Raw genomic sequence first — 26,934 nt, 5'->3', positions numbered from 1 at the left:
CCTGAGAACGAGCATTTTTGGTGTTATCCTGGCTGAGAACAGCAGTCAATGAACTCCCAGCAGCATTACACTCCATTCCAATCCTCCTCCACCCTGCTGGTTGATGAGGCCCGGTTGACGTCTTCTGGAAGAGACACCGCACCCAAATGGAAACCTTCCCCTGTTAAGTATCAGGGGAAAAAATGCAGCTCTGCAAAGCTTTTGTCAGAATTCATCGCTTGTTCTTGTCAGCATCAGAGCCAAGTACGATCAAGACTGGGGGCTAGGAACTGGGAACCTCCTCAGCCACTACCACTGAAGGACAGTGGCAAAGTCCCCTTCCACATTTGGCTACTCTGCACAGCATAGTAAGTGCAACATTCTAATCTGCTATGACTTTCAGTATAAAACACAGATGATTCGTGGCCAAGATGATATGCACTTTTTAACAAGCTTTTCTTGTTAACCTCATTGCCTGCCGTTCCTTTGCTAATGGAGAAATCAAACTCTTGAAGGCATGAAGTCAGTGCCAGGCAAGGCACAGAAACAGTACTTTGGTATCTTTTAAAAAAAATCAGTCGTAAACAACATGCCCATATGGCGGCAGTGCTAGGTGCTCCAACCTACCACTGTCTGGGTAGGTGACCAGCCCCATCAGGGGAACTACTGTATTTTAAGCATGAAAAACAAACTGCTGGAACAACCCAGCAGATCAGGCAGTGTCTGTGGAGAGAGAAAAGCAGATTGAATTAAGGCTTTTTGCAAAGTGGTCACCAAATCTGCATTTGGTTCTCTAATGCAGAGGAAACCACCCTGAGAGCAACAAATGCTGTGCACAAGATGGGAAGAACAAAGGTCAAATGAAATGGCATCAACTTGTGGGAGATCAGGGTACCGGGAAAACAACATGTGGAGGAATGGGATTGCTCTGTGCAGAGATTCAATGAGTCAAAATAGCCTCCTTGTAGCTCATAAGGGAATACAAAGCCTCATTGTCATTCCGAGGCCTTAAATCAATTATGTTTTGTGAAAAACACGCTGAAAAACAGCCAGCTCAATCACAACCTCATCTGCTTCACCGGTGGTTTCTGGGTTTAAATGTTATCTTCAACATCAGTTCACATACTGCATGCACACGGAAGAGTAACGTTGCACTCGCAGAAGCCCAGCGCTTTACCAGAGATCACTCTGGTTAAGGGCACCGTTGAATGAGATACCTGCCCACTTTTTAACTAGATCTGATTAGTGACTCACAAGTTACCAGCAACACACCCTCCTCACCCTTATACAGATTTTTACAAGCAAGCTGTTCAACAGAAAATTCCAGGCCTTCCAGTGAGAAATTCCTGATAAGAGCCTTTCTGCCTCACCCTTTCCCCAGCCCACATATTATACCAAAAATTATATATAGGAAAGGAATTCTCTTCTTCCCAGGAAGGTCATTGCTCACTCCCCTACTCATTTCAAACATAGCTTCCTCTTCATTAATAGGAACCACACAATTCATGGGTCCATTATTGGGACAGGGCTTTTGATTAATGCTGTTAAAGGAATGTACAAAGCCCCATCTCCATAATCAATCGGTTGTGAGAATCTTGCTACTATAAATTACCAAGTTATACATTATAATTGCATCCTCTGAAACACAATTAAGAGCCTCATTCTTATTAGTTATGGTTAACGTGTCTCCAGAGAGTCACACATTGCTGTGGTTCAAGAATAACGGCCAACAACAGATGGCAAACTCGCTGAAAATTGCAACGTGCTTCCTAAACCAAACAAGAACACTTTACACATTAACCTCTGGAAATTACTAAAACTGAGAGAGAAGATCTGAAATTAGACGTGACATTCTGTTTTGAAAAGGAAAGTATCTAAAATGCAGGGCCCACACCCCATTCTAATGTCTAATCTGCCCTTTCTCACCACCACACATCCTGCCCCAAGAAAGGGGAGAACTTCCCACTCACCCCCTCTGGGCAGTTACTTGATTACAATCCGCACTCCTTGGAATGCTGCAATGGTGGGTGCAATGCAATGGCATGCAAGCCAGGGCACCACTTGCTGAATGAGTGGAAGAAATGGGTTGGAAAGTTATTGACCTGAAACACAGACTTTTTCTCTCCATAGATGCTGCCTGACCTGCATGTACCACTGAGTATGAGAGATGTAAGAGAAAGACAAGATGATGTCGGAATGTGTGCATTTAAATGGGGACTGATGTACATCTGCATGCTGCGGCCTAATTATCTCAACTTCACCTGGAAACAACACTTGATTACAACTTCCCCTTTGTGACAGACCAACTCATGTTAAAGACCATGCATACTGCATTCCTGCAGTTCATTCACTTCCTGCGACACTTTCCCCAGCACGCTGTTGATTAACACCCAGTTTTATACAAAACAACATATGCCCTTGACGCACTGTGAGTGACACCTCAGAACTGCTACTTCAGTTGAAATTCTTTAAACTGCTTCACAAATTTGCATGCTATATTAAAGCAAAGTGAATTAAGTCAGCACACTAGGGATAGTGCTTCAACCCATAGCTGCATTGTGCATTAACAGGTCCCCTCTAACGTAGGAAATTACATCAAGATGCATGACGGTGGCTTGGGAGGAGCTGAAGGCTTTGACAGCTTTTACATTCAGGGAGGCACAGCAAGAGTTCAAAGATCACATTTCAGAGAGTATGGAAAGCAAAGGTTGCCGCAGGAGAGAATACAAGCAGAGCTGTGAACCCAACTGGAATGTGTTGAAAAGCAAAAGTTTGCAGATGCTGGAAATTGGAGATCAAAGCAAGAGTGCTAAAAATACTCAGCAGACCAGTCAGTATCCGTGGAGAGAAAATCAGAGTTCATGTTTTAGGTCAATTACCCTTTACCACAATGAGTTCAAAAAGTTTGGCTAAGAAGGTGATAACGATTGGATAAGAGCTTCATCTACAGGAGGGAACAGTTTGACTAGTGGCCATTGGTGTGATACAAACTCCCAGTTACTAGAACCACTACACGCCCCTCAATGTTATATGCAGCAATGAGCAGCTTTAATGGTGGGTGGGGTAAGATTTGAAGCTCAGCGAGAAGAAATCAGCTTGATAGTAAGAAAATGCTGGAAGGAAGGGGAGGTACTTCCCTGTCCCAAGAGGGGCAGCCTGTCAGGACTGGACTTTGACAGCACACAGCCCATCATCACAGCTCAGAACCTCCAGTCAGTGACCAGATGGATCTCCACACACATTGTACCGAGGCAAACAGTCAGTCAAGCTCCAGCTAGAATCTAGTCCAAGAAAGTTGGCAAACATCCACAGTGAGAGTCTTCTGTTCATTATGGTATTGAAGGATTACCACTTCAGTAAACCCTGTCGGGCCTAGTTTGTCAGGCATTCTTTCCCCAGCCTCCTCCGTATCTCAGTCAAGGAGATTTAGTAATGTTAAATGTTGATGTTGGTGATAATACTGGATGCAAAATAAACCCATCAATTTACAACTGCTGGCAGAAAGGCTGACGGGAAGCCAAGTGTTGGCAAGAATGGCTGCAGGACACTGCTACATCCTTCAACTTGGCACTCATGAAACACGTACTGCCGACAGCACTGAGGACCCACTCCACCAGCCGATGCAAGCCCAGAGTACTAGAAGGTTGGAACTGGCATCCCCTGTAACTCTTACACAAAGTTTGAACTCCATTAGTCCCGATTTGATACAAGTAATGCCATGACCACTGTGATGTGGTGTAGGAGAATTTCCACATACAAAGCAGCTCAGCAGGGCCCATGTGCTTACGTCTGTGGAATGTTGTTTATGTTGATGTCCAAGGCAGCCAATGATGCAGGATAACATCTGAACTGGAAGACTAACCTTGTGATGTCTACTTCCAGTAGATCGTCATGAATTAACATTAAATATATTAATAGGTACCTGCACCCAACTTCTTCTGAGCTTAGTTTACATAACAAACAGCAAACCCCTTAAAGTTCTGACTAACACAATGAGCCATTGGTAATCCACAAATTTAGAATTTGTTTACATAATCTCTGGTTCCTGAATGTTTCTAAAGGATTTCCCCAAACCATCGGTCATTAGATAAGCAGCAGGAGACCATTACAGCTGCAGCTTCACTTAGACTGATCGAGATTGTATGCAAGGTAGGCACATTACAATAGAGAACCCTGTTGCACTGGATACTGATGTCAGGAACCTGGCCTTGAGCACAGCCCTCCAATGGAGCAGCAGAGTAACTGATCCTCCAAACACAAGTCTCAGGAAGGGTAATGAAGAGGAGATTGATGGTCAAACCAGGGAAACAGGTGCAGGGAGGCCATGCAGTGAGGTTTAACCTGCAAACTCTGCAGTAAAACAGTGATCAGACCAAGCCAGACTACTCTTACACTACACAAGTACACAGGAGCTGGTCTTTCAGATCCCAGCACCTTCCTGCGGCAGCTTGCCAGCCACAAGGACAGAGACCACATTGGGTTACAGTCCCAACAGCCATCAGCGCTGGACATACACAGCTCAGACCCTGCTGTGTTGGCAGAGACCACTACTCACTCATGGGGACTGCGGATCTTCGATTCCTTCCACAGACTGGGAAAATCACTTGACTGTCTATATATTTTTTTTGCTGTTCAGCGCACATGTAGACCTGTGTTAGGGGCAAGACTGGGAGAAGGGGGACAGGGGTAGGGAGGGGTGGAGGTGAGAAGGCAGGCTGAGGAAAAGGGTGGAGCAAAAATTGCATCTGGGCAATGTGCATGCAGCATGCACACACACGAGTGCCAAGACAGTGCAATCCCCCTTGCTCCCTCTCACCACTGAACCCAGCCCTCACTCTGGCAAGCTGGCCAGTGTGACCGACCCCACGTCAAAAGAATTCATGCAAGGCATCTTTCACTGCTCAGAACTGGAGGGGAAGCAAGTTATCCTCGAGCCCCAGGAACTCCCTCAGAAGTAACAGCAGCACAGAGAGTGTCCGACATGCCTCTGCCTAAAGAGCAGAGGGTACAGTCCAAGAGGCAGTGTGTGGAGAGACCCTGCAGGAATCCCATTTCTGAACTGCCAAATCAAAGCATAGCAGTGGGAATACTGTAAACAGGTGCTCAATGGTCAGCATGGGAGTGGTGGGCCAAATGGCCTGTTTTGGTGCTGTATAACTATGACTCTTATTCCCAACTAAGGGGCAGCTTGGGGTCTACGCTGCCAACAGAAATCGGTCACTTGGTCAGGTACCACGGATGATCGGTGCTCCCGAGGAGACCACCACCCCCCTGGACATTTCACCCCCAGAAATAGAGGAAAAATTCAGTGGGGGTGGGTGAATTGAAAAAAGGCCAGAAAGCCGGGAGTCACCAGAGGGGACTAAATGCAGGTCATTTCAGAGCCAAGGTTCCCTCCAGCTGCAAGCCCTTGTCACATGTATTCTTTCACACAAACAGCACTGAAAGCCAAGAGGCTCAAGTCTGCATTTCTCTGTCAGTGCAAGGCTTCACGGTGAGGAGGCAACAAGTAGCCTCAGCATTGTCATGCATAATAAATTTGGCAGGGTGCTTTCCTCTTGTAGCCTAATTTAACAGGCAAAAGGTTAGAGCTCCAGGGCCTGCATTTCTCATCTGGTAAAATACCAGTGACAGAGATTGCAAACAAGCCTGGGCCAGGGAATTCCACTTCCTCTCCGTCACTAACTTGTTTTTTCCTGTTACAGCCCTTGAGGGTTTGACGATCACAGTGCTCAGGACTTTAAACACGTAATTCTCTCTTGACTCGCTCAGGAATTTATTGATGCCTGCAGCACAATACAGAAGTCCTGTTCCTTTGTCCCCTGCAACTGAGTTCCTCCTCTTCTGGGGTAGGAATCAGTCTGGCATTTTAATCTTAAAATAAAGACAGAGGATGCTGGGGAAAACAGGTCAGGCTGTGACACAGATACTGCCTGACCTGTCCAATACCTCTGGCAGTCTCCATTACTGTTTCATTTTTCCAGCATCTGCCATTTTTTTTTGCTTTAATCTGACAGATGTGAATCAGAGTCAGACAGTGGAAGTGGGGGAAATGACAAATGTTGTGGCTCAGTGATTATGGTGAAAGGCAAATCAGGAATTTACTGGAAAATTATTTAAAACAAGAAAGATCAAGTTCAGTCCAGACAAACTTGCACCTTTTATAGTTCAGAACATCTCAACGCACTTTTTACAGCAAACTTAACACACGACTAGTCAGCGCTGGGAAAATGACATGTGATTTACACATAGCAAGCTCCCACTAAAAGCCGTCAGATAAAGACTAGATAATCTATTGTTCAGTGAATCTAAAGCTGTTCTACACCGCCGCATGAGCTTATCTGTTGTGCTTAAAACTCTGAAGTGGGACATTTCAGCAGCCTTTTTAACTTGGAAGCAAGTCATAGCCAGCACCTTGACTCAGTAACAGGTCAGGACTCAGACCCTCATGAAGACTGTCCATCGGGAGGGGAGAGCCAAGAGGAAACTTTCCTGGGGTCCCGTCTCTTTAAGATGCATTTGGCCTATTCCCTCCCCGCTCCACCATCACTCCCAAACTGTGCCTAATTAGCCGCTCCCATCCTGCACCCAGTACGGTATCTACAACAAGTCAGATTACATGGGGCCCTTGAGTGGCCACCAAAAGCAGTCAGCTTGGCCTTCACGATGTGCATAAGTTAACGGTGGTCAAGTTGCAATTGCTGCAAACCCTGCTGTGGGGCAACTGGCTGCTCACACCCATTGTCAAACCTTACCAGTGAAGACCCAGAGCAGGGTTCGAGCCCCCACTGCTGGTCAGAAAGGCGGGTTCATTGGGAGAAACTTCTTGCAAACATTCCCAACTCGGGTTCATTCCTAAGTGAAGTTCTGCGCTTGTGCACACTGCAGTAATGTGTGCTCGCACAGCACCTTTAAGCCGTGCAAGAAACTCAAAATGCCTTGCAGGACATAACCAAATTGGATATGAGACAAAAGGGGCAGACAAAAACTTGGTTGAAAGGGGGTCAAACAGGGAAAAAAAGGAAGTTGTGTGGGCATGAGGGGGATAGAAAGGAAAGTCCAGTGCATTGCAGTTTCAACTGCAAGAATTTATTTAAGACACCGAGAGACAGTGATCACATTTTGCCGGTTACTCATTCTTTAGTCAACTTTTCAATTCATTCCCCTCGTCAATGGGATATCTGACAACTTAATGGATCGTGATTAAATGAGATAATTAGAATATTTGTGCGATGAATATTTAATGTGCTGTAGGCGTGATCCTGCGATAGTGTGAGGCAGCCGACGCAGACCATGTTTATTGACACATTAACGGGCATATTGGAGCATTAAGAGCATTCATTAAAATCAAAGGTGCATAGGAATTGCACCATTTTGAAGCTCAACTCGTGCAAATATAATTAATCAAGCTCCATTTGTTTGTGCTTCTGATTGTTCCAGTCCTCCTCTCCCCACATGACCATCAGGCTCAGTGACTCTTCTTTGATATGCCGCTGTCAGAGTTGTAAACTTGAAGACAGGTGGAGGACGTCTCTGCCTGTGACCCATGCCAATCTAATCGTGATTGAAGACAAACGAGAACTCTATCCCTGAATGGCGTGCAATCAGAAGAAAGCACCGCCACTTGTTCTGCAGAATATTCTGCATCAAGTGTTCAAGAAAAGACCTTCAGAGCCCGAGAGAAGCAGTCATCAAGTAATTCTTGCAGCCAGGAGTCACTGGGACTTTGCTGTCACATTGTTTATTAGTATCACCTCTCTGCACAGAGGATGAATTGATGCTGATATAAAAGGTTGATCGTTGGAACTGCAAGTCTGTGAGACAAACAGTATAACTGATTTCACTGGGGGCACAGTGTTAAATCCCCTGAAGCACTGCCTCAATGTCTGCTGTTTCAGCAAGTTATTTAAATTCACAACACTCCCAGCTGCAGCAGGTCTATCGACGTACGTGATTACATCAGTCCCTCCCATCACCTTATACAGGTTACACTGTTAGATTGCAGCTCTCTCTGAAACCCACATCACGTGCCTGTGAAGTCAGGATTCATTACCAGACCAGGCAACAGTGAATCCACTACAAAGGCAAATTGAAGTTAACAGATGGGGAGAGAAATTGTTCAATTTCCATTCCTATTAATAGGACTCATTTAGCCAGTTACAGATAAGGACGATTTCTGTCCTTAGTGTGTGGAAGAGAACAAGAACTAAGCGTCCAGAGAAAAGAGTAACCATTAAAACTTTCCTATAAACACTCCAGCAGAGGCAGGCTTCTTGTGGCTGACGATGGGATTGCTCTCCAGAACCCCAACCCACCAAATACAAAGGGAAGCCTTCTCCAGTGCTCTGGACATTTACCCGCGGGCAACATTGCTCAGCTCCAGCAGTGGGTTAATGGTCAAATGGTGTGGACAAAGAGGAGACCACTTGACCATTAACCTTCTGGTGGAGCTCACTGAAGGGGCTGCTGCTGTCAAGTTTTTCTAGCATTTTCTATTTTTGTTTCATCCTTTCCTGATTCCTTTAGGTTGAACGGATCAGTCGATTCCAGAGCTCTGTGCCACAGTGCCAATCGGTTTGAACAAACAGGACAACAGTGTTAACATAATTTACCAATGACATTACTTCTCAGAAGCAGCCGTTAACCAATCAATCACATCAGCTCTCCATTTCTACAGTGTCTCCAGTGAAGTAAGGGCAGCACATGAAGTGACACCCGGGAGGGCGAGATGTCTGCTCATCACACTTTGTAATGGAAAACTGACAGACCTGCTGCACCAGCTTTAATCCCCCATCAGCAGAGTGCAGGGACATCGCACCTTCTCCCTCTAGGCTTTCCTTTCACCTCCTTGAAAACAATATTGATGTTTAACACAGCAGCTTCCTTGCTCTGCAACTTTAAACCTACCTCATCGGAGGAGCGGCCTGGGGTTAGAGAAGTCCCGATGGGCCGAATGGCCTACGTCTGCTCCCTTGTCTTGTGAAGTGGGGAAACTCCCAGTGCAAGAGAGGCAAGGGCTCCAGTGCATGGCTGGGGGAGGGGTAAACTGTGCCCACAAACTATGGGGCTCTTGACAGCAGGAGAGAAAGAACGTGGGGCTGTTTTGTAAGAAGAAAGGAGATTTCTGGTCATGCTTCTTATTTCACTTTTTTTTTTAAAAAGTATTTCACAACGTGTGGGAACTGATTGTACATTAAAGGACTACTTTAACATTACATTATGGGGACCTTTCTACATTAAGCATGCAGCCTGTGAGGTTAGTCCAGCCAGTGGAAATTCCAGGACAGTCCTCATGGCCTGGATGACCACATCTGCAGGAGGAGCTGCCTCTGGTTTGCTCCAGCTCAGTCACTGGACTTTGGAGACACCACAGCACATCTGAGAGGGTGAAACTTATAGAACATAGAAAACCCACAGCACAATTCAGGCCCTTTGGCCCACAAAGCTGTGCCGAACATGTCCCTACCTTAGAAATTACTAGGCTTACCCATAGCCCTCTATTTTTCTAAGCTCCATGTACCTATCCAAAAGTCTCTTAAAAGACCCTGTCGTATCCGCCTCCACCACCGTTGCCAGCAGCCCATTCCACGCACTCACCACTCTGAGTAAAAAACTTACCCCTGACATCTCCTCTATATCTACTCCCCAGCACCTTAAACCTATGTCCTCTTGTGGCAACCATTTCAGCCCTGGGAAAAAGCCTCCGACTATCTACATGATCAATGCCTCTCATCATCTTATATACCTCCCTGTCAGGTTCCCCCTCATCCTCCGTCGCTGCAAGGAGAAAAGGCCGAGTTCCCTCAACCTGCTTTCATAAGGCATGCTCTGTAATCCAGGCAGCATCCTTGTAAATCTCCTCTGCACCCTTTCTATGGCTTCCACATCCTTCCTGTAGTGAGGTGACCAGAACTGAGCACAGTAATGTCAATAACAGTTTCTTTCTCCTCTCCCCCCCACACCCCCAAAACAAGAAATAGGAGATAGTAACCTCATAGCTTAAGGAAAGGCAGGCAGAGGAGGAGCAGGTGACTGCCAGGCAGAGGTAGTCAGGGAAACCTCAGAGTGCTTCTCACTCCAAACCATTTGTGTTGGAAAATGATGGAAGGGAAAGCACCTCCGAGGAGACTCGTCTGAGGCAAGAATCACAGCACCATGGGTGGCTCTGCTGCACAAGGGGAGGGGAGAAAGGAGCAAGAGGTCCAATTACAACAGTGGTGGGAGACTTGACAGCAAGAGGAACAGACAGGCCCTTCTGCAGCCATAGATGTCAAGTTGCCTACCTGGTGCCAGGGTCAAGGATGTCACAGAACGGTTGCAGGGCATTTTAAAAGGGGAAGGTAAACAGCCAGAGGTTGTGTTCCACGTTGGTACAAACATGGGTACAAGGGTGAGGTCCTGCAACATGGATCTAGAGAACCTGGTCACAGGTTAAAGAGCAGGACCTCTGGGTCACTTCTGCTGCCACATGCCAGTGGGTATAGGAATAGGAGAAAAATATTGAAGGAAATGAAGTCAGTTCAGTAAGCAGAGCAGGGAGTTTGCAGTTGAATATGGATATCAGTAGTGAGGATAATTGCTGGCTACAGAATGATTATCGATCAATGGGTAAGATGGGCAGATCAATGGCAGATTGCAGGTTATCCTGATAAGCATCAGGTGATGCACTTTGAGAGGACCACGATAGGACCCACGGACCCAATGATAGGGCCCAAGGAGTGCTGTTGAACAGAGGGACCTCTAGGTATAAGTCAAAGGATCCCTGAAGGTGACAGCACGTGTTTAAGGTGGGGATGCTGGACTTCATTAGCCAGGGCACAGAGCACGGCGGTTGTGGTTCAACTTTATAAAATATTGGCGGGAACACAGCTGGAGTACTGTGTGCGCTCTGGTTGCCACACTGGAGGAAGGATGCGGTTGCACTGGAGAGGGTGCAGAGGAGATTCACAGCATCTTAGTTATGAGGAGAGACCAGATAGGCTGGTTTGTTTTCCTTGGAGCAGAGCAGGTTGAGGGAAGACCAGACAGAGGTATAGAAAATTATGAGGGACACATAAGAAAGGTAGTTGGAAAATTTCCCTCAGAAACTCTAAAACTGAAGAGCATAGGTTTAAGTCCAGGGTTAAGAGCTTTAGAGGGGATTTGAGGATGAACTTTCTCCACCCAGAGGGTGGTTGCAATCTGGAACACACTGCCTGAGGGGGTGGAGGAGACGGGAACTCTCACAACGTTTGTAAAGTATCTGGACAAGCACTTGAATCAGCCACGCAGAGCAGGCTACAAGACCAAGTGCTGGAAAATGGAATTAGGACAGATCGATACTCGATGGCTGGCATAGATAACCAGCTGAAAGGACGGTTTCTGTGCTGTGTAAAAGGTCTTCATCTTCAAACAAATGGTAAATGCTAGAAATATTTAGCTCTTCTTCTCAGTTTCTGTAATTTCTTGACATGACCACAGATCACTACACCAGGCCAGGGCAGAGCAAGCCTGCCTCCACTTCACACCGGGTGTCCAGCTTAATGTGTAGCTCCCTCCCTGTCTACGAGTGGCTCCTGTGCCATCTACTGTACATGCTCCTGCTACACTGCAATGCAAGTTGGTCTTCCTTATGGGTATGGGTGAGACAGGCAAGACCAGCATTTATTCCCCATCCCTAACTGCCCTCAAGAAGGTGGTGGTGAACCATCTCCTTGAACTGCTGTTGTCTTTCTGGTGAAGGTGCTCCCACAGAGCTGTTGGGGAGCAAGTTCCAGGATTTAGATTCAGTGACGATGAAGGACCGGTGATATATTTCCAAGTCAGGATGGTGCACAGCTTGGAGCTGACCCCAGCAGAGTGACCTGCTCAGCTGGGACACAACAGAACAAAAACTCAGCCAATTACAAGGGGACTCTCTGTGTTCCAATACCCATCAACAGTAAAACTAAGCCTCACTTCCTCCAAGGTGTGCCAAGAAATTTCAGGCTTCTCCCAATAATTAGCAAAAACCACTTTTTTAAAAAAACTACTTATGTGTACCTAATAACTTCTCCAAAGCAAGTTATGAAAGTGCCAAGGCAATGCAACGTTAAAGCAAATTCAGGCTCCCCATACTCTGCTAGTCAGCTCCATTGTGCAGTAACAGTGGGATCCCATTAGGTTATGGAGTCATGGAGCACTGAAACAGACCCTTTGGCCCACCATGTCCATGTTGACCATCAGGCACTATTTACCAACAACTGGTCCAAAGCCTTTGATTCCTTGTATGGTGGTACTTAAAATGTTCACTGGAAGGTGTGCTCTCAAATAGTCAACCTTTTCCCCAGAGAGCACCACCGCATACCTGAACCACACCCTGGGATCCCCTCCAGATACCTTCGGGGAAAGTGAGGACTGAACAGGTTCGATGGGTGGCTCCTCCACAGGGCCAGAGAGGACATGTTAAAATATCGACAAGATCAGAAAAAACACAAAGGTGCTTTCTCAGTACACAAAAAAAAACAAAAGGATAAGTAAAGAGTCAGCACCATGATCAATGCAGGCAAGTTCCACAATGAATATTTTGTGCCTATCCTCTCAAAACATGGGGTGATGCCAAAGCTGTAGTTGAAGCAAAATACCAAAGAGGATAAGTATGGCAAAAAAAAGTATCAAGGGGTTTAGCATTTCAGAAAATTGGATAAACCACCAGGTTCAGATGAAATACATTGTTAAAAGTAGCAAGGAGGAAGGGAAAATTTCAGAGGCTCTAGCTACAATGCTTCAGTCTTCTCTTGCTACAGGAGTAATACCAGGACATTGGAGGAGGGCCGCTGATGTTTATAAAGGGGAGGAAGGGATAAATTAAGCATCGACAGGCCAGTTAATTTAACTGCGGTGGCAGGAAAATAATTGGCATGTTCTAAAGGACACCATAGCTTCATTTAGAAGGGCACAGATTAATCAGGGACAATCAACAGGGGATTTATTAAGGGAAGACAAGATAAAATAAGATTTCTTTATTAGTCACATGTACATCGAAACACACAGTGAAATGCATCTTTTGCGTAGTGTGTTCTGGGGGCAGCCCGCAAGTGTCGCCACGCTTCCGCCACCAACATAGCATGCCCACAACTTCCTAACCATTTCTTTGGAACGTAGGAGGAAACCGGAGCAGCTGGAGGAAACCCATGCAGACACAGGGAGAACGTACAAATTCCTTACAGACAGCAGCCGGAATTGAACCCGGGTCGCTGGTGCTGTAATAGCGTTACACTAACTTCTACACTATTGTGCTTGCCCATCGATCTTGTCTGATTAACAAATTAATTAGTTTAGAAGGCAACTAAGAGCATCAATTAGGGTGGTACATTTGATGTAATCCACATGGATTTCTTACAAGGTTCAACACAACAGGCTTGTCAAAAAATATGACCCCACGGAAAAGTGGATCCAAGATTAGAGCTGGAAGGAAGGAAGGGGTCGTGGCCGATGGCGTTTGTGGGACTAGTGGAGCTCCACAGGGTACAATATTCAGTCATTTACTTTTTGCAAATTATATTTAGGCCCCAATCATTCATAAAGGAGACATGATGAGGAAGTTTGCAGCTGATACAAAAACTAGCCATGCATTTGGCAATGAGAAGGGAAGCCTTGGACTGCAGGAAGATACAGATGGTCTGGACAGTGGGCAGGAAAATGTAATTCAATTCATAAGACCACAAGACATAGGAGCAGAATTAGGCCATTTGGCCCATCGAGTCTGCTCTGCCGTTCGATCATGGCTGATTTATTATTGCCTCTCAACCCCATTCTCCTGCCTTCTCCCCGTAACCTTTGACACCCTTACTAATCAAGAACCTATCAACCTCCGCTTTAAAATCACCCAATGACTTGGCCTCCACGGCTGTCTGTGGCAATGAATTCCACAGATTCACCACCCTCTGGCTGAAGAAATTCCTCCTCATCTCTGTTCTAAAGGGACATCCTTCTGTTCTGAGGCTGTGCCCTCTGGTCCTAGACTGTCCCACTACTGGAAACATCCTCTCCATGTCCACTCTATCCAGGCCTTTCAATATTCAGTAGGTTTCAATGAGATCCCTCCTCATCCTCCTAAACTCCACTGAGTACAGGCCCAGAGACACCAAACATTCCTCATACATTAAGCCTTTCATCCCTGGGATCATTCTTGTACACCTCCTCTGGACCCTCTCCAATACCAGCACATCCTTCCTTAGATATGGGGCCCAAAACTGCTCACAATACTCCAAATGTGGTCTGACCAACACCTTATAAAGTCTCAGCATTACATCCTTGCTTTTATATTCTAGTCCTCTCGAAATGAATGCTAACATTGCATTTGCCTTCCTTACTGCCGACTCAACCTGCAACTTAACCTTCAGGGGACCCTGCACTAGGACTCCCAAGTCTCCCTGCACCTCCGATTTCTAAATTCGCTGAGTTGCCGTTGCCAGGACTGGAAAACCGTAGCCAAGAGGAGCGGCTGGATGAGCTGGAACTGTTCCTTTGGAAGAGAGGAGGCTGGGAAATATTTAATTGTGTATAAAATCAAGAGGGGCTCAGACAGAGTAAATAGGTAGGGCCTATTGTCCCTTAGCAGAGGGATCAAATACTTAAAGTAATTGGTAAGAAAATTAGGGTCAGATGAGGAAAATTTCTTTCACCCAGGTGGTGGGGTCTGGAACTCACCACCAGAGTGGTGAGAGAGGCAGAAACCTTCCTCATATTTAAATGGTACCTGGACGTGTACTTGAAGAACCAGGACCTGCAGGGCGATGGACCTGATGCTAAGGTGGGATGAGGCTTTTTTTTTGTGATTGGCAAACACCCTTGGGCTGAGCAGCTCGGGTTCTACAACTCCATATCCAACCCATTCCCCAGGACTCCCTCCGAACACCCCGTCCTGTCTACGTGACCCAGAATCACAGGATATGAAAGGAGGCCATTCAAATCCACATCAGTTCAATACAAAAGCAATCCAGCTGCTCCCACTCCCAATATCCCTGCCAATTCTTTCCTTTCAGGTACTTTTCCTGCTCTCATTTGAACATTACAATTGGCTCACATTACTTCCCCAGCAGTGGATTCCACTCTCTAACCATTCACTGTTTAAAGCAAATTCTTCATGTCACTTTGGGTCATTTTGTCAGTAACCTTCCTTCCATGTCCTCTGCACCAATGTGGAGCAGTTTCCCCATCTATACTATGACTTTACATATCTCAACCACATCTCCTCACAACCTGCTCTGTTCCAAGAATAACTCCAGCTTCTCTAGCCTATCCACGCAAATTAATTCTCTGGAATAAATTTATTAAATCTCTTCTTCACCCCCTTACATCCTTCCTCACCACACCTAGAACTGAACACAATACTCCAGTGGTGGCTGAATCAGTGTTGTACACAGGCTCATCTTGACTTCAAGGAGATTTGGCTTGTCACCAAACACTAACAAACTTCTACAGATGTACTGTTGAAAGTGTCCTGACTGGTTGCGTCATGGTCTGGTACTGCAATTTGAATGTGCAGGAACGCAAGAAGCTGCAGAGAGTAGTGGACTCTGCCCAATACATCACGGGCACATCCCTCCCCACCATTGGTAGTATCTACAGGAGGCGCTGCCTCAAGGCGGCAACGTCCATCAAAGGTCCCCACCGTCCAGGCCATGCCATCTTCTCACAGCTACCATCAGGCAGGAGGTACAGAAGCCTTAAGTCCCACACCACCAGATTCAAGAACAGCTACTTCCCTTCAACCATTGGTTTTTGAACCAACCAGCACAACCTTAATCACTATAGTTTAGCTACATTGTGACCACTTTGATCACTATGCACTAAAATGGACTTTTTTTTGTTCTAAGTGAGTTCTTTCTTGTAAAATTTGTGTATAATTTATGTTTTTCTTGCAAATGCTGCTTATATGATGCAATGCACCTATGATGCTGCTGCAAGTAAGATTGCACCTGTGCACACATGTACTTGTGCATATGACAAACTCTACTTTGACTTCTTTGCATTGTACTCCATGCCTCTAGATACAGTAGAAAGCCCAAGGCCCTGTTTGCTTTTTTTGTTAAATCCACTTTCTCAACCTGCTTTGCCCCTTTCAAGGAACTATACACATGTATCCCCAGATCCCTCTTCATACATCCCCTTTAGCATTTGCCTTCTAGCTTATATTGGCTCTTCCTACCAAAATGAAATGCTTTGCGCCTCTACACATTACATTTCATCTGTAATTGAAAAGCAAAAAACCACAAATGTTAAAAATTTAAAATAAAAACAATAATACTGAGGAAAGGTCTTTGACCCGAAAGTTTAATCCCCATTTCCCTTTCTGTTGACGCTGCCCAACTTGTGTTTCCATCATTTTCCATTTTTTACTTTGAAGTTCATCTGCCACTTATCTGCATGTTCTCTCTGAGGTGTTTTACTGCCCTCCTCTTGGTTACCATGTCTCCATGTTCTGAGTCATCTGAAAATTTGAAGATTGTGCACTGTGCACCCAAGTTCAAATTGTTAATACACATCAAGAAAAGCAGTGGCCCTGTACCAACACTCAGAACTCCACTGGGCACTTCCTTCCAGAACCCTTTCACTGCTTCTTGTTACTTACTCAATGTTCTGTTCACACTGCTACAGCCCCTTTTGTTCCATGGGCTTCAACCTTGACTACAAGCCTATTGTGGCACATTAACAAATTCCTTTGGGAGGCCTACATATACCACATCAACTACATGTCCCTGATCGACCCTCTCTGTTACTTCTACAAAAATTAATTAGACAATTTATGTTCACCAAATCCATCCTTCAATCAATATATACTTGTCCAAGTGACTGGCAATTCTGTCTCTGATCGGTGGTGGAGAAAGTTTTAGAAACAAGGTGAAACTGATTGCCCTCTAGTTACTGGGTTCACCTCTACACCATTTTTTGAACAAAGGTGGACCATTTGCAATGCTCCAGTCCTTTAGGCAGCACCCCTGAATCTACAAGATTATGGTCAGGGTCAGGGTGAAAGTGACACTAATTTTCTCATCCAAATGGTTGAATCACAAATATTTAATCGGTCTGTACCAGCTTTCTCTAACCGCTGGCCTCCGTCACAGTTATTCTCAGTTGATAGCTACCACTGATCTCTGCCACATCTTGCAGTTCCCCACTCACTGCTGCATTAGAAAGGTCACCAAAACTCCACATTTAAGGATATTTAATTTTCTTTTCCTCTAGTCCAAAACCAGGTTAGGGATTTTCTTGCACTGCAGGCTTTTATAGACTGTGGTACTACTCCATGTAGAGATCTCCCTGGCAACACCCTGCCAGGAGGGCCTGCCTGTAGCCCTGTAGAGTCAAAGAACATGTCTGCTGTGTACACAACTCCTCACCAGCCTTCCAGGTTCCAATTAGCAGTCTCCCACCCGTCCCCCCCATCATCACTGAAACATCAAATCATTCAGTAACCACATCCCTCTGTGGGTAGAAGATAGGGGAATGTACATTCAAGAGCAGACCAGATGCAAGAAGCTTCAGTAGATGAAGGAATACGCCATGCTGAAACTGATAACGTGTGGTGTTGTTCAGGGGAAGCCTGACATCACTGTTCCAGGAACCATTGTGATATTTAAGGGATTTTCACAAACTTTGTTAATGTGACATATAATACTAGCTCACTGCCATTAGAAATTAGTGAAGCAGCTTCCATGCTTTTGTGTCCTCACAAATTACTCTCCCACTAATCTTTAAATCGTCAGCACATTTGGTTATAATATAATACACTTAATCTCTTCATCTGAATCATTGATGTTGATGGCAATTAGCAGAGGTTCCAGCACTGATTGATGTGGCACCTTGCTTGTTACAGTTTGCCAATGCTAAAATGACCCTTATAGCACTATTCTGTTTCCTGTCCATTAACCAATGCCCTAACCACCATCAGGCTAAATCATGCTGTACAACCTCCAGCACTCAGGCATTCCTACACAGGCAAGACCCTGACTTGCGTTCGGTTTGCATACGGAGTAATAGATGAAGCTGCGTTGACTGACTATTCAACAGCAGAACCCAATCGCACTGCAACCCCCCCCCCCCCCCCTCCCGTATTGCGATTACACCTTGCCAAACCTGCGCCAGTCAGTTTGGACTTATGTTGGTGACTACATTTAGGCCTGGAGAACAAATAAGGCTGACTTCTCAAGTTATTTTGCTTTAACATTTTAATGATCTTCAAATCTTTGTGATTTGCATTGATTACTCAATTTATTAAAAATACATCACATTTAATACTTTTTTTAAATGCCTCTGAATACCTGGGACATTAAAATCAGTAAAAAAAAGACTCCCAGCTTTAAAAAGAGGGCAAGTTCCACCCCCAGCTTTGTTCCCTGCCAGCTCTGTACCATCATCTGCTCCCTTTGTTTGCCACAGATTGCAAGAGGAAATGGTAGCCCAACCTCTTTCAGAATACTGCCCACCACAGCCACGTCACCTGCAGGACTTAATCTGTCCACGGACTGACCCTTGCCAGAACCAAAGGTTTTATTCTACCATAGGCAGGCCGTATAATCACTTCACTTTGGAATTTTCACAGTATTGATGAGGAACAGTGCTGTATCACTGAAGCTCCTTTGCGACTGACATCTGACAACCGGAATGGTACAGTATTCTTTTCCTCATGAACTTATTATCTCACCTCCGGAACATCACGGACCATGTCAACCATGGAGTAGGAATTAGCGCAGCATGTTTCATCATGTTGATGAATGCACACACTTTGTAAAACCGGATTCCCACCCTACCAGATCCTACACTACATTCCTGCAATTTTGTGGATGGCTTAATATTTCTTTAAATGTTTTGACAGAAGAATACTCCAATAGTTGACCGTGCATGTAAATCTATTTTTATTACCTTAAAGCACGAATAGTCAAATGATCTGACCAGCCTCACTGCCAATGTTCCCAGACTTCTGTTCAAACAAAATTACGCTACAGTTTCCAAAACTGCACGAGATCCTATTCATCCATGTGTCCGGTGACCTGCATTGGCTCGTAGTCCATTCAAACACCAGTTTTAAAGTTTAACCCCTACAGCATTACCCCTCTCATCTCCGTAGCTACCCAAGAACTCTACATTCTTCCAGACCTGCACTCCGCCACTTCCCTGACTTTTGTTTGCCCATCATTGACCTACACTTGAGTTAGCATTCCAAATCTTTCCACCTCTCTCACCTCCTTGAAGACCTTCCATCGACTTCTCTTAATATGCCCCTCCTTAGCAAGGTGTCGATTGTTATTCACTACGGTGAACTGCCTAGGCAATATTAACAGCCCCTTATAAGTGGTGTTGAATGGGCAATGCAGAAAGTTCAGCAGAATTAACAGCAACAGAAGATGGACAGTTCATCTCAACATCACTTCGGAAGAGACCCTTTAACTGATAATTATATAATGCTGATAAAATTCGTTAGTACACTATCACAACAGTTGCCAAGCAGCAACTTATGAGTAATTTGGTTCTATTCTTAGTCTTCCTTCTTGTGCTGTGTGAGATGCCTCAACCCTGCAGTTCCCTGGAATTTTAGCCGTGATTTAAGGGGCTAGCGTTCAATCAGTGGAGACTGGGGCAACAATTTGGCTCTCAACAATTAAGCCATTTAATTCAGGAGAGATAAGTGGGGATCAATGGAGATCTTCCTGGCCTGAATCCCAAAGTAACGCTAGCTCTGAAATACTTTCCAGGTCACATCATTCCTTTGGTGAAATTTCTACTTCCCTAAAAATTCAATTTAATAAAGCCATTTATCTCAGCACTGCACGATCCAAAACATTTTGTTCTGCCCTGGAATGAAACCCAATGACAACCTGTCTGGGTCACACTGCATCACTGAAAATTCACCTGACATCCATTTGTGATTCCCAATCCACTGCTACACTCAACAACCTCACTGCCTGAACATTACTCCTTTTGGAACACTGCAAGGGAACTTAGACCCCGTGGTCCTGAGCTGCTCGTCATTGGGCACTTCTGGGACAACATGGTCTTACTAACAGTGTCTGAATAAACCTCTAAACCAACTCCCCAACACACCATCCTGTTCCGAGCCCCTCATTACCCTACCCGTCCTGTCCACAATCACCACTCATTCCTCCAGATTCCCACCCACTGCCCTTCCAGACTCAACAGTCCCATTAATCCTCCTCTACATCAGTGAGAGCTGGCACAGATTGGGTGACTGCTTCATCGAGTACCTCCACCCTGTCCGCCACATAAGCAAGGATCTCAGTGGCCACCCACTTCAGTTCTGCATCCCAATCCCATACCAACATGTCTATCCATGGCCACGTTGAGGCCAGATGCAGGTTGGAGGAACAACACCTCATTCTGCCTTGGGAGTCTCCAACCTGATGGTCTCAACATCAATTTCTCTAACTTCCGGTAACTCCTGCCCTCTTCTTTCCCCTTTTTTTTCCTCCCTCCTTCCCCCCCCCCCCCACCCTTTGTTTTCCCTTATTCCTGTGGCCAACTCCCCCTTCTCTTTCCCCTCCCCCACCCTCGTGACCTGCCCATCTATTCCCCACCACCTTCCCTTTATTCCATGGTCCACTGTCCTCTCCGACTGGATTCCTTCTTCAGTCCTTTGCTCTTCTACCTACCACCTCTCAGCATATCCCCCTCCCCCACTTTCCCCCTGTCACCTGGACTCACCCATCACCTGCCTGCCTGTGCTCCTCCCCTGACCGTTTTATTCTGGCTTCTGCCCTCTTCCGTTCCGGTCCTGGTGAAGGGTCTCGGCCCAAAATGTCGACCGTTCATTTCCCTCCACAGATGCTGCCTGACCCGCTGAGCTCCTCCAGCACTTCGTGCGTGTTGCTCCCAATCCCATTAATAAACGCCGGTCTCTCCGCTGAACTCACTCCACACACCTCCTCAATCAGCCCCCAACTCCAGCTGCCCATCCCTGCCCCCAACGTCACCCCAGCTGCGTCCTCAACCTTCTACCATCCACAGAACAAGCTCAATCAGTCCTGGGGTCTGGGGTCTCAGCAGGGGTGGGTTTGTATGGGGGTGGTGGTGGTGGGAGAGGAAGAGAACAATCCAGTAGTGTCTGGTGGCCCCTGCTGCACCATCCCTACCAACTGAATTGTACACAGTTATCTTTCAGACAACTCTCTACAGTTCAAAGCATAACTCGAAGACAGGAAGTGGAACACCATTATAACACAGCTTCAGCTACTTCACCCTGCCTGTGCCTCGAACACTGGCCTCAGTATAGAAGCCAAAACATTTTTAAAAAAAAATTAGTTACCACCAATACTTCAGGTCTAAAAATAACACCTAATGTTTGAAATAAGCAACATAAAGATGAGGAAGTGGTTTAAATTATCAAATTTAAATTATCAAATGCAGCAACATTTGATCATTTAAATGTTAATGATATTACAGAGTTAAAACAAATATTTTTGCAGTGGATACTCAGAGCATATGTTGCTTTTCCATTAATTCACAGCTTCTCTATACTCCATTGACCTGCCTTGGCTGTGTATCCCTCAATACCCTTGCCTCATCAACAAACACCCACCCCAGTACAAAAGTTTCAAGCAACTGATCGTTATTCAGCTGTGTTTCAGTTATTGTTTAAAGACTGACCCTTCATCTGCCTTTCATCTTGACCCTGTGATATCAGTAGGTCCCCTTCTCTCCCACAACTCCCGGCTTCCTCTTTTAACTGAACCCTCCACATAAACTAACAGCCACGTCTAGAAGCAGGCAAGGTAAAGAGGGAGGTGCCGAGCCACTGGTAGCTTGGTGTTTGGCCTTGCATTTATATTTTCACAACATTGCTTCCAATGAAGTACTTCTAGTGCATATTCACGGTTGCATTGTAACAATAAGAGGGAATGGAGGGACAAAACACTGACAGACTCAGCAGCTCTAACATCTGATGTTCGTTAGATACGATACGTTCCACATTGACTCGTGTTCCCCACTGCTGTGGCTGAACTAGCTTTAAGAAGCACCATCTAGCAGGTACTCGAGTATAAACACACTTCCTACTTTTCAGAGTACTCTTCATGTTAGTAAGTACTTCCTCCAAGAACCAACATGCAGAAAGCATTGTTTATCACTGGGCTGATGATTCATTTTACCTCTGCAAGATGAAGAAATCTCTTGAACTGTGCATTCTCCGCGCTGCTAGATCACTGCATTCTCACCACCCCTCCCTCACACTCGTGCTTCACATCCCAAACCAGTCAACCAAGAACGACAACAGCTCCTCTTTATAGCCTCCATCTACTGCAGTTCCTGACGGCTTCTCAGTATAGTAAAGCCCTGTGTTCCTCTCCAGTCCCGTCACCCCAAAGACATCATGGAGTCACACGCCACAGAAAGAGGCCCTTCAGCCCACCACGTCCATGCTGGCCGTCGTTAGACCATCCACATTAATCCCATTTCCCAGCCCGTGGCCTTCCGTGCCTTGGCGATTCAGGTGCTTGTCGAGATACTTAAATGTTGCGAGGGCACCTGCCTCCCACACAGTTTGTTCTACATTACAACCACCCTCCAAGTGAAAACTGTTTTTAAAATCGGATTCCTTTAACCTTCACCTTAATCCTAAACCCTCTGGATTTCGACAGCTCCAACATTGGGATAAATTTCTCACTACCAACCCTATCTACACTCCTCAATTTTGTCCAAATCTATCAGATCCCTGTCCGTGTTCCCTGCTCCAAGGAGAATAAACCCAGTCTCTCCTCAGAGATGAAATGCTCCAATTCAGGCAATAGCCTGTTGGATCTCCTCTGCACCCTCTCCAGTTAAATCACACCCTTCCTCTAGTAGGGCGACCAGAACGGCACACAATATTGCAGCTGTGGTCTAACCAAAGCATTACATGGTAGTACCATAACCTGTTCTTATATTCTCTCTCCTAGCTAACAAAGACAAGTGTCCTGTGTGCATTCTTGACCACCTGATCTACCTGTGCTGCTACTTCTGGGGAATCCTTGGACTTGTACTCCAAGGCCCCTTTGCTCCTCCACACTCTGTAGTACTGCAGTATTAATAAAAAGTGGGCAGAAGTCACCAGCAGCAAACCTCTGCTGGGCCAATGACATCGTGGTGCCCTCACCCCACACCTCTAATTTCAAAAGCTGGTTTCAGACTGTTCTGTGAACCTACCCTGAAGCGACAGCAAGTCTGTCTACAGAGTACACATTGAATTAAATGGACACGGTGAATTGTACCAGCACTTCAAAAGGAAAAGCACTCCAGAATCCTGTCACAATGAAGGAGATGCAGTATAAGAGATAGAGGGAGCTCTGTGGACGGTGTGGTATTTAGCACATCAAATGCCAGATTAGGCATGTCCTTCTAATGACAGTTGTACTGAAGCACTGCACATACATTCTGAAGAATCCACATATTTCAGAGAAAGCTGTATACGTTTCTTCAATGTACTCAAAGCAAATGTTTGAACTAAATTATTTACATTTAAAGCAAGCTATAAAATTTAAAATGTTAAACATTTTTCTTTTAGCTTGAATAAAAGAAAACACTGTCACCTTGGTCAGTTCAGTGAGTGCAAGCAGTTGCTCAAGAAAAAACCCAAGGAGATGGAGGTCGAAACTACTGTGGTGTCTCACGCATGCACATGTCTCTCCTGCCTCCTCTCAAAACCAAACTCACAGACTTAAGGGAGTAGGGGAGCCACTGACCATATTCCTGAAGCCACAAGTTCAACAGAGGTCAACCAACAAACAAAATCAGGCTCTCGTGTCTGTGGCGTAGCTTCTATACTCCAGAGACAGTTCTAATCTAGGCTGGCCCATCGGAAAGAGCAGTGAAAAAAACTTAAGGTCCATATTTATCTTTTGGTTTGATGTTTATTGCACAATAGAGAAAGCAGGAGACTGCTCTGCAGTATTAATTGCAACACAATCCATCATATATAAACTCTGGCCAGAATTTGCAGTTGTAATGCTTGTGGTCAATAGTGCAAAACTAACAGCTATTACTAGTACCTGCACTTGAGCACTTAAACACAGGAAAAGAAGTTTACATATGTGGATTGTCATTCCCTCTAACTTTTAAAGTTTAAACAATGGAATTTAAATGATTTAATGGTAGTTTGGCTAACTAATTCCCAGGTGTCTATTAATCCATTCACTTCCTACAGCAGTAAAGTATAATTCATGCTTTTTGCTTCCTAGTTTGGCATCTGCAGTAATTTTTTTTAAATGTGATTTGCAGCTTGGCCCGCTTTGTGGCTTCACTTATCCTGTACGTCAGAGCTCTCCTACAGATGGCACCACACAAAGTCAAAGAGAGAAAGGGGAAATCGACGGCACATAGCCAGGTCACAAGCCAGCGCTGTTCCTCGCTACTTGTCGCAAGCAGCAAGCCCCTGACAGCGACATTAGTGGAGCATGCAGCGCATTCGTGTTACTGGCTACTAACTCAGCCCAAAGCAACAGCGACAGAGCCCACAAGAGCACCCATTACTGACTCCTGACTGAAGCCCTTCTTTCTGCCCACTGACCCTCTTTTGCAGCACTATATCCTGAAGTGTAGTCACTTTACCCCTGCCTGCCTTTGTTCTAATCCCCAATCAAGTGGTAAATGAACGCTACAACAGTTGTGGGGGCCACCAATGCCTCCATCATAATGCATTTCAAGTAATGGTTTTAGGCCCATGTAAAACAATATACACTTGAAAATAATTCACCCTTCCTCACACAGCCTCATTCAAATCTAATAAACTCCTCTCCTGAAGTTTGGTGTCAGACCGTTGACCAATCAGGGTTTAGGATACCATAGTGTGCAAGCAAATCATTGGCTGCTGTCCTGCCAATGCATGTTAACCAATAACCTCCACCCTGTGCTGGTGATGACAGGAGAAGAAAGACTGCTAGACTATCATCCACAGGAAACGTTCTGTCTTGCAGCCAGTGTCTCCCTGTTGCCCCACACACAGCAGCTCTCTATCAAACAGCCTCACTGTTTTCCCTTCATGCTCCTTTCCTCCCCCACAGACCTTCCCATTCCTTCAATCCTCCTCCTCCACCCCCTTTTGTCACAGGTCACCCACAGGCACCCCTCCCCTTGCACGAAGGCCAACGATTATTCTCCCTTGTTGAATCCGGCCAATAACTCACACTCATTTCACCCCCACCTGCTCACAGTCACTCTACCCACTCACCCCCAAGTCCTTTGCCCACTCAACCATAGCCCTCTGCCCACCCACACCCCCCAGACCCTCTGCCCACCTACCCACCCACACCCTCTGCCAGCCACCCACACCCCCCAGACCCTCTGCCAGCCACCCACACCCCCCAGACCCTCTGCCAGCCACCCACACCCCCCAGACCCTCTGCCCACCTACCCACCCACACCCTCTGCCCACCTACCCACCCACACCCCCCACACCCTCTGCCAGCCACCCACACCCCCCAGACCCTCTGCCCACCTACCCACCCACACCCCCCAGACCCTCTGCCAGCCACCCACACCCCCCAGACCCTCTGCCAGCCACCCACACCCCCCAGACCCTCTGCCCACCTACCCACCCACACCCCCCAGACCCTCTGCCAGCCACCCACACCCCCCAGACCCTCTGCCCACCTACTCACCCACACCCCCCAGACCCTCTGCCAGCCACCCACACCCCCCAGACCCTCTGCCCACCTACCCACACCCCCCAGACCCTCTGCCCACCTACCCACCTACACCCCCAGACCCTCTGCCAGCCACCCACACCCCCCAGACCCTCTGCCAGCCACCCACACCCCCCAGACCCTCTGCCAGCCACCCACACCCCCCAGACCCTCTGCCAGCCACCCACACCCCCCAGACCCTCTGCCCACCTACCCACCCACACCCTCTGCCCACCTACCCACCCACACCCCCCAGACCCTCTGCCAGCCACCCACACCCCCCAGACCCTCTGCCCACCTACCCACCCACACCCCCCAGACCCTCTGCCAGCCACCCACACCCCCCAGACCCTCTGCCCACCTACCCACCCACACCCCCCAGACCCTCTGCCAGCCACCCACACCCCCCAGACCCTCTGCCCACCTACTCACCCACACCCCCCAGACCCTCTGCCAGCCACCCACACCCCCCAGACCCTCTGCCCACCTACCCACACCCCCCAGACCCTCTGCCCACCTACCCACCTACACCCCCAGACCCTCTGCCAGCCACCCACACCCCCCAGACCCTCTGCCAGCCACCCACACCCCCCAGACCACCCACTCCCTCACCACCCAGGCCTGCTGCCCACCCACTCCCTCACCCTGCCCACACACCCCCTACCCCCCACTCGCCCCATCACCCCCTCCTGCCCCACTCAACCCCCAACCCACTCCCTCACCCCAGACCCTCTGTCCACCCACCCACTACACCCACTCCCTCCCTCACCCCCAGACCCTCTGCCCGCCAACCCGCACCCCCCAGACCGCCCTCTCACTCACTCACTCACTCACCGTTGAGCCCCCAGCGCTCCTGGTTCTGCCTCACTTGCTCGGGGCTCAGCCCCGTGTTCTCATTCACGCCGAAGTGGGCGAGAACTTCTTCCACCGTCTTGCTGTGCGCCTTGTCCATGCTGCCCGCTCTCCGCTGCCGCCTGCCCTGCCCTGCTCTGCTCGGCTCGGCTCGGCCCCACACTGACACGGCGACCGCCCCAGCCGCTCCCTCCCGCTGCAGCCGCAGGTGTGTTTGGCTCGGCGGCGCTGTCCGCCCTGGCCCCGCCCCCCCTCCGCCGGGCCCCGCCCCTGCCCCCGACCTGCGGGCCTCCCATTGGCTGCCGCCGCGCGGGGGTGCGACGGAGGCCCCGCCCCCGGCGGGCGTCGCGCCCCCTGATTGGTGGGCCGTGTAGCAAGCCCCCCCCCCCTTCTGCCCGCTTCCGTGTTGGAGGGGCGCGGTGTGGCTGGCTGGCGGGGGGAGGGAGGGGGTCGCGCCGCCGCTTCCCTGCAC

The 26,934-nt window shown here is 47.3% G+C and overlaps 1 protein-coding gene across 2 annotated transcripts in view; it reads right to left on the bottom strand.

The window, feature by feature from the left end:
* The window catches only part of atp2a3 (ATPase sarcoplasmic/endoplasmic reticulum Ca2+ transporting 3), a 167,204-nt gene extending 140,499 nt beyond the window's left edge, over positions 1-26,705 (bottom strand). The window contains exon 1 of one of the 2 annotated variants that reach the window (XM_052035821.1): positions 26,445-26,705. In XM_052035821.1, coding sequence (XP_051891781.1) covers positions 26,445-26,562 — 118 coding nt within the window. In that variant the 5' untranslated portion in view covers positions 26,563-26,705. The remainder of the gene's footprint in view (positions 1-26,444) is intronic. The other variant, XM_052035820.1, reaches the window with a different exon arrangement.
* Positions 26,706-26,934: the final 229 nt, after the last annotated feature.

This window comes from Pristis pectinata, chromosome 21, assembly GCF_009764475.1.
Source record: "Pristis pectinata isolate sPriPec2 chromosome 21, sPriPec2.1.pri, whole genome shotgun sequence".
Lineage (NCBI taxonomy): Eukaryota > Metazoa > Chordata > Chondrichthyes > Rhinopristiformes > Pristidae > Pristis > Pristis pectinata.
This window is presented reverse-complemented; position numbering and strand designations above follow the sequence as displayed.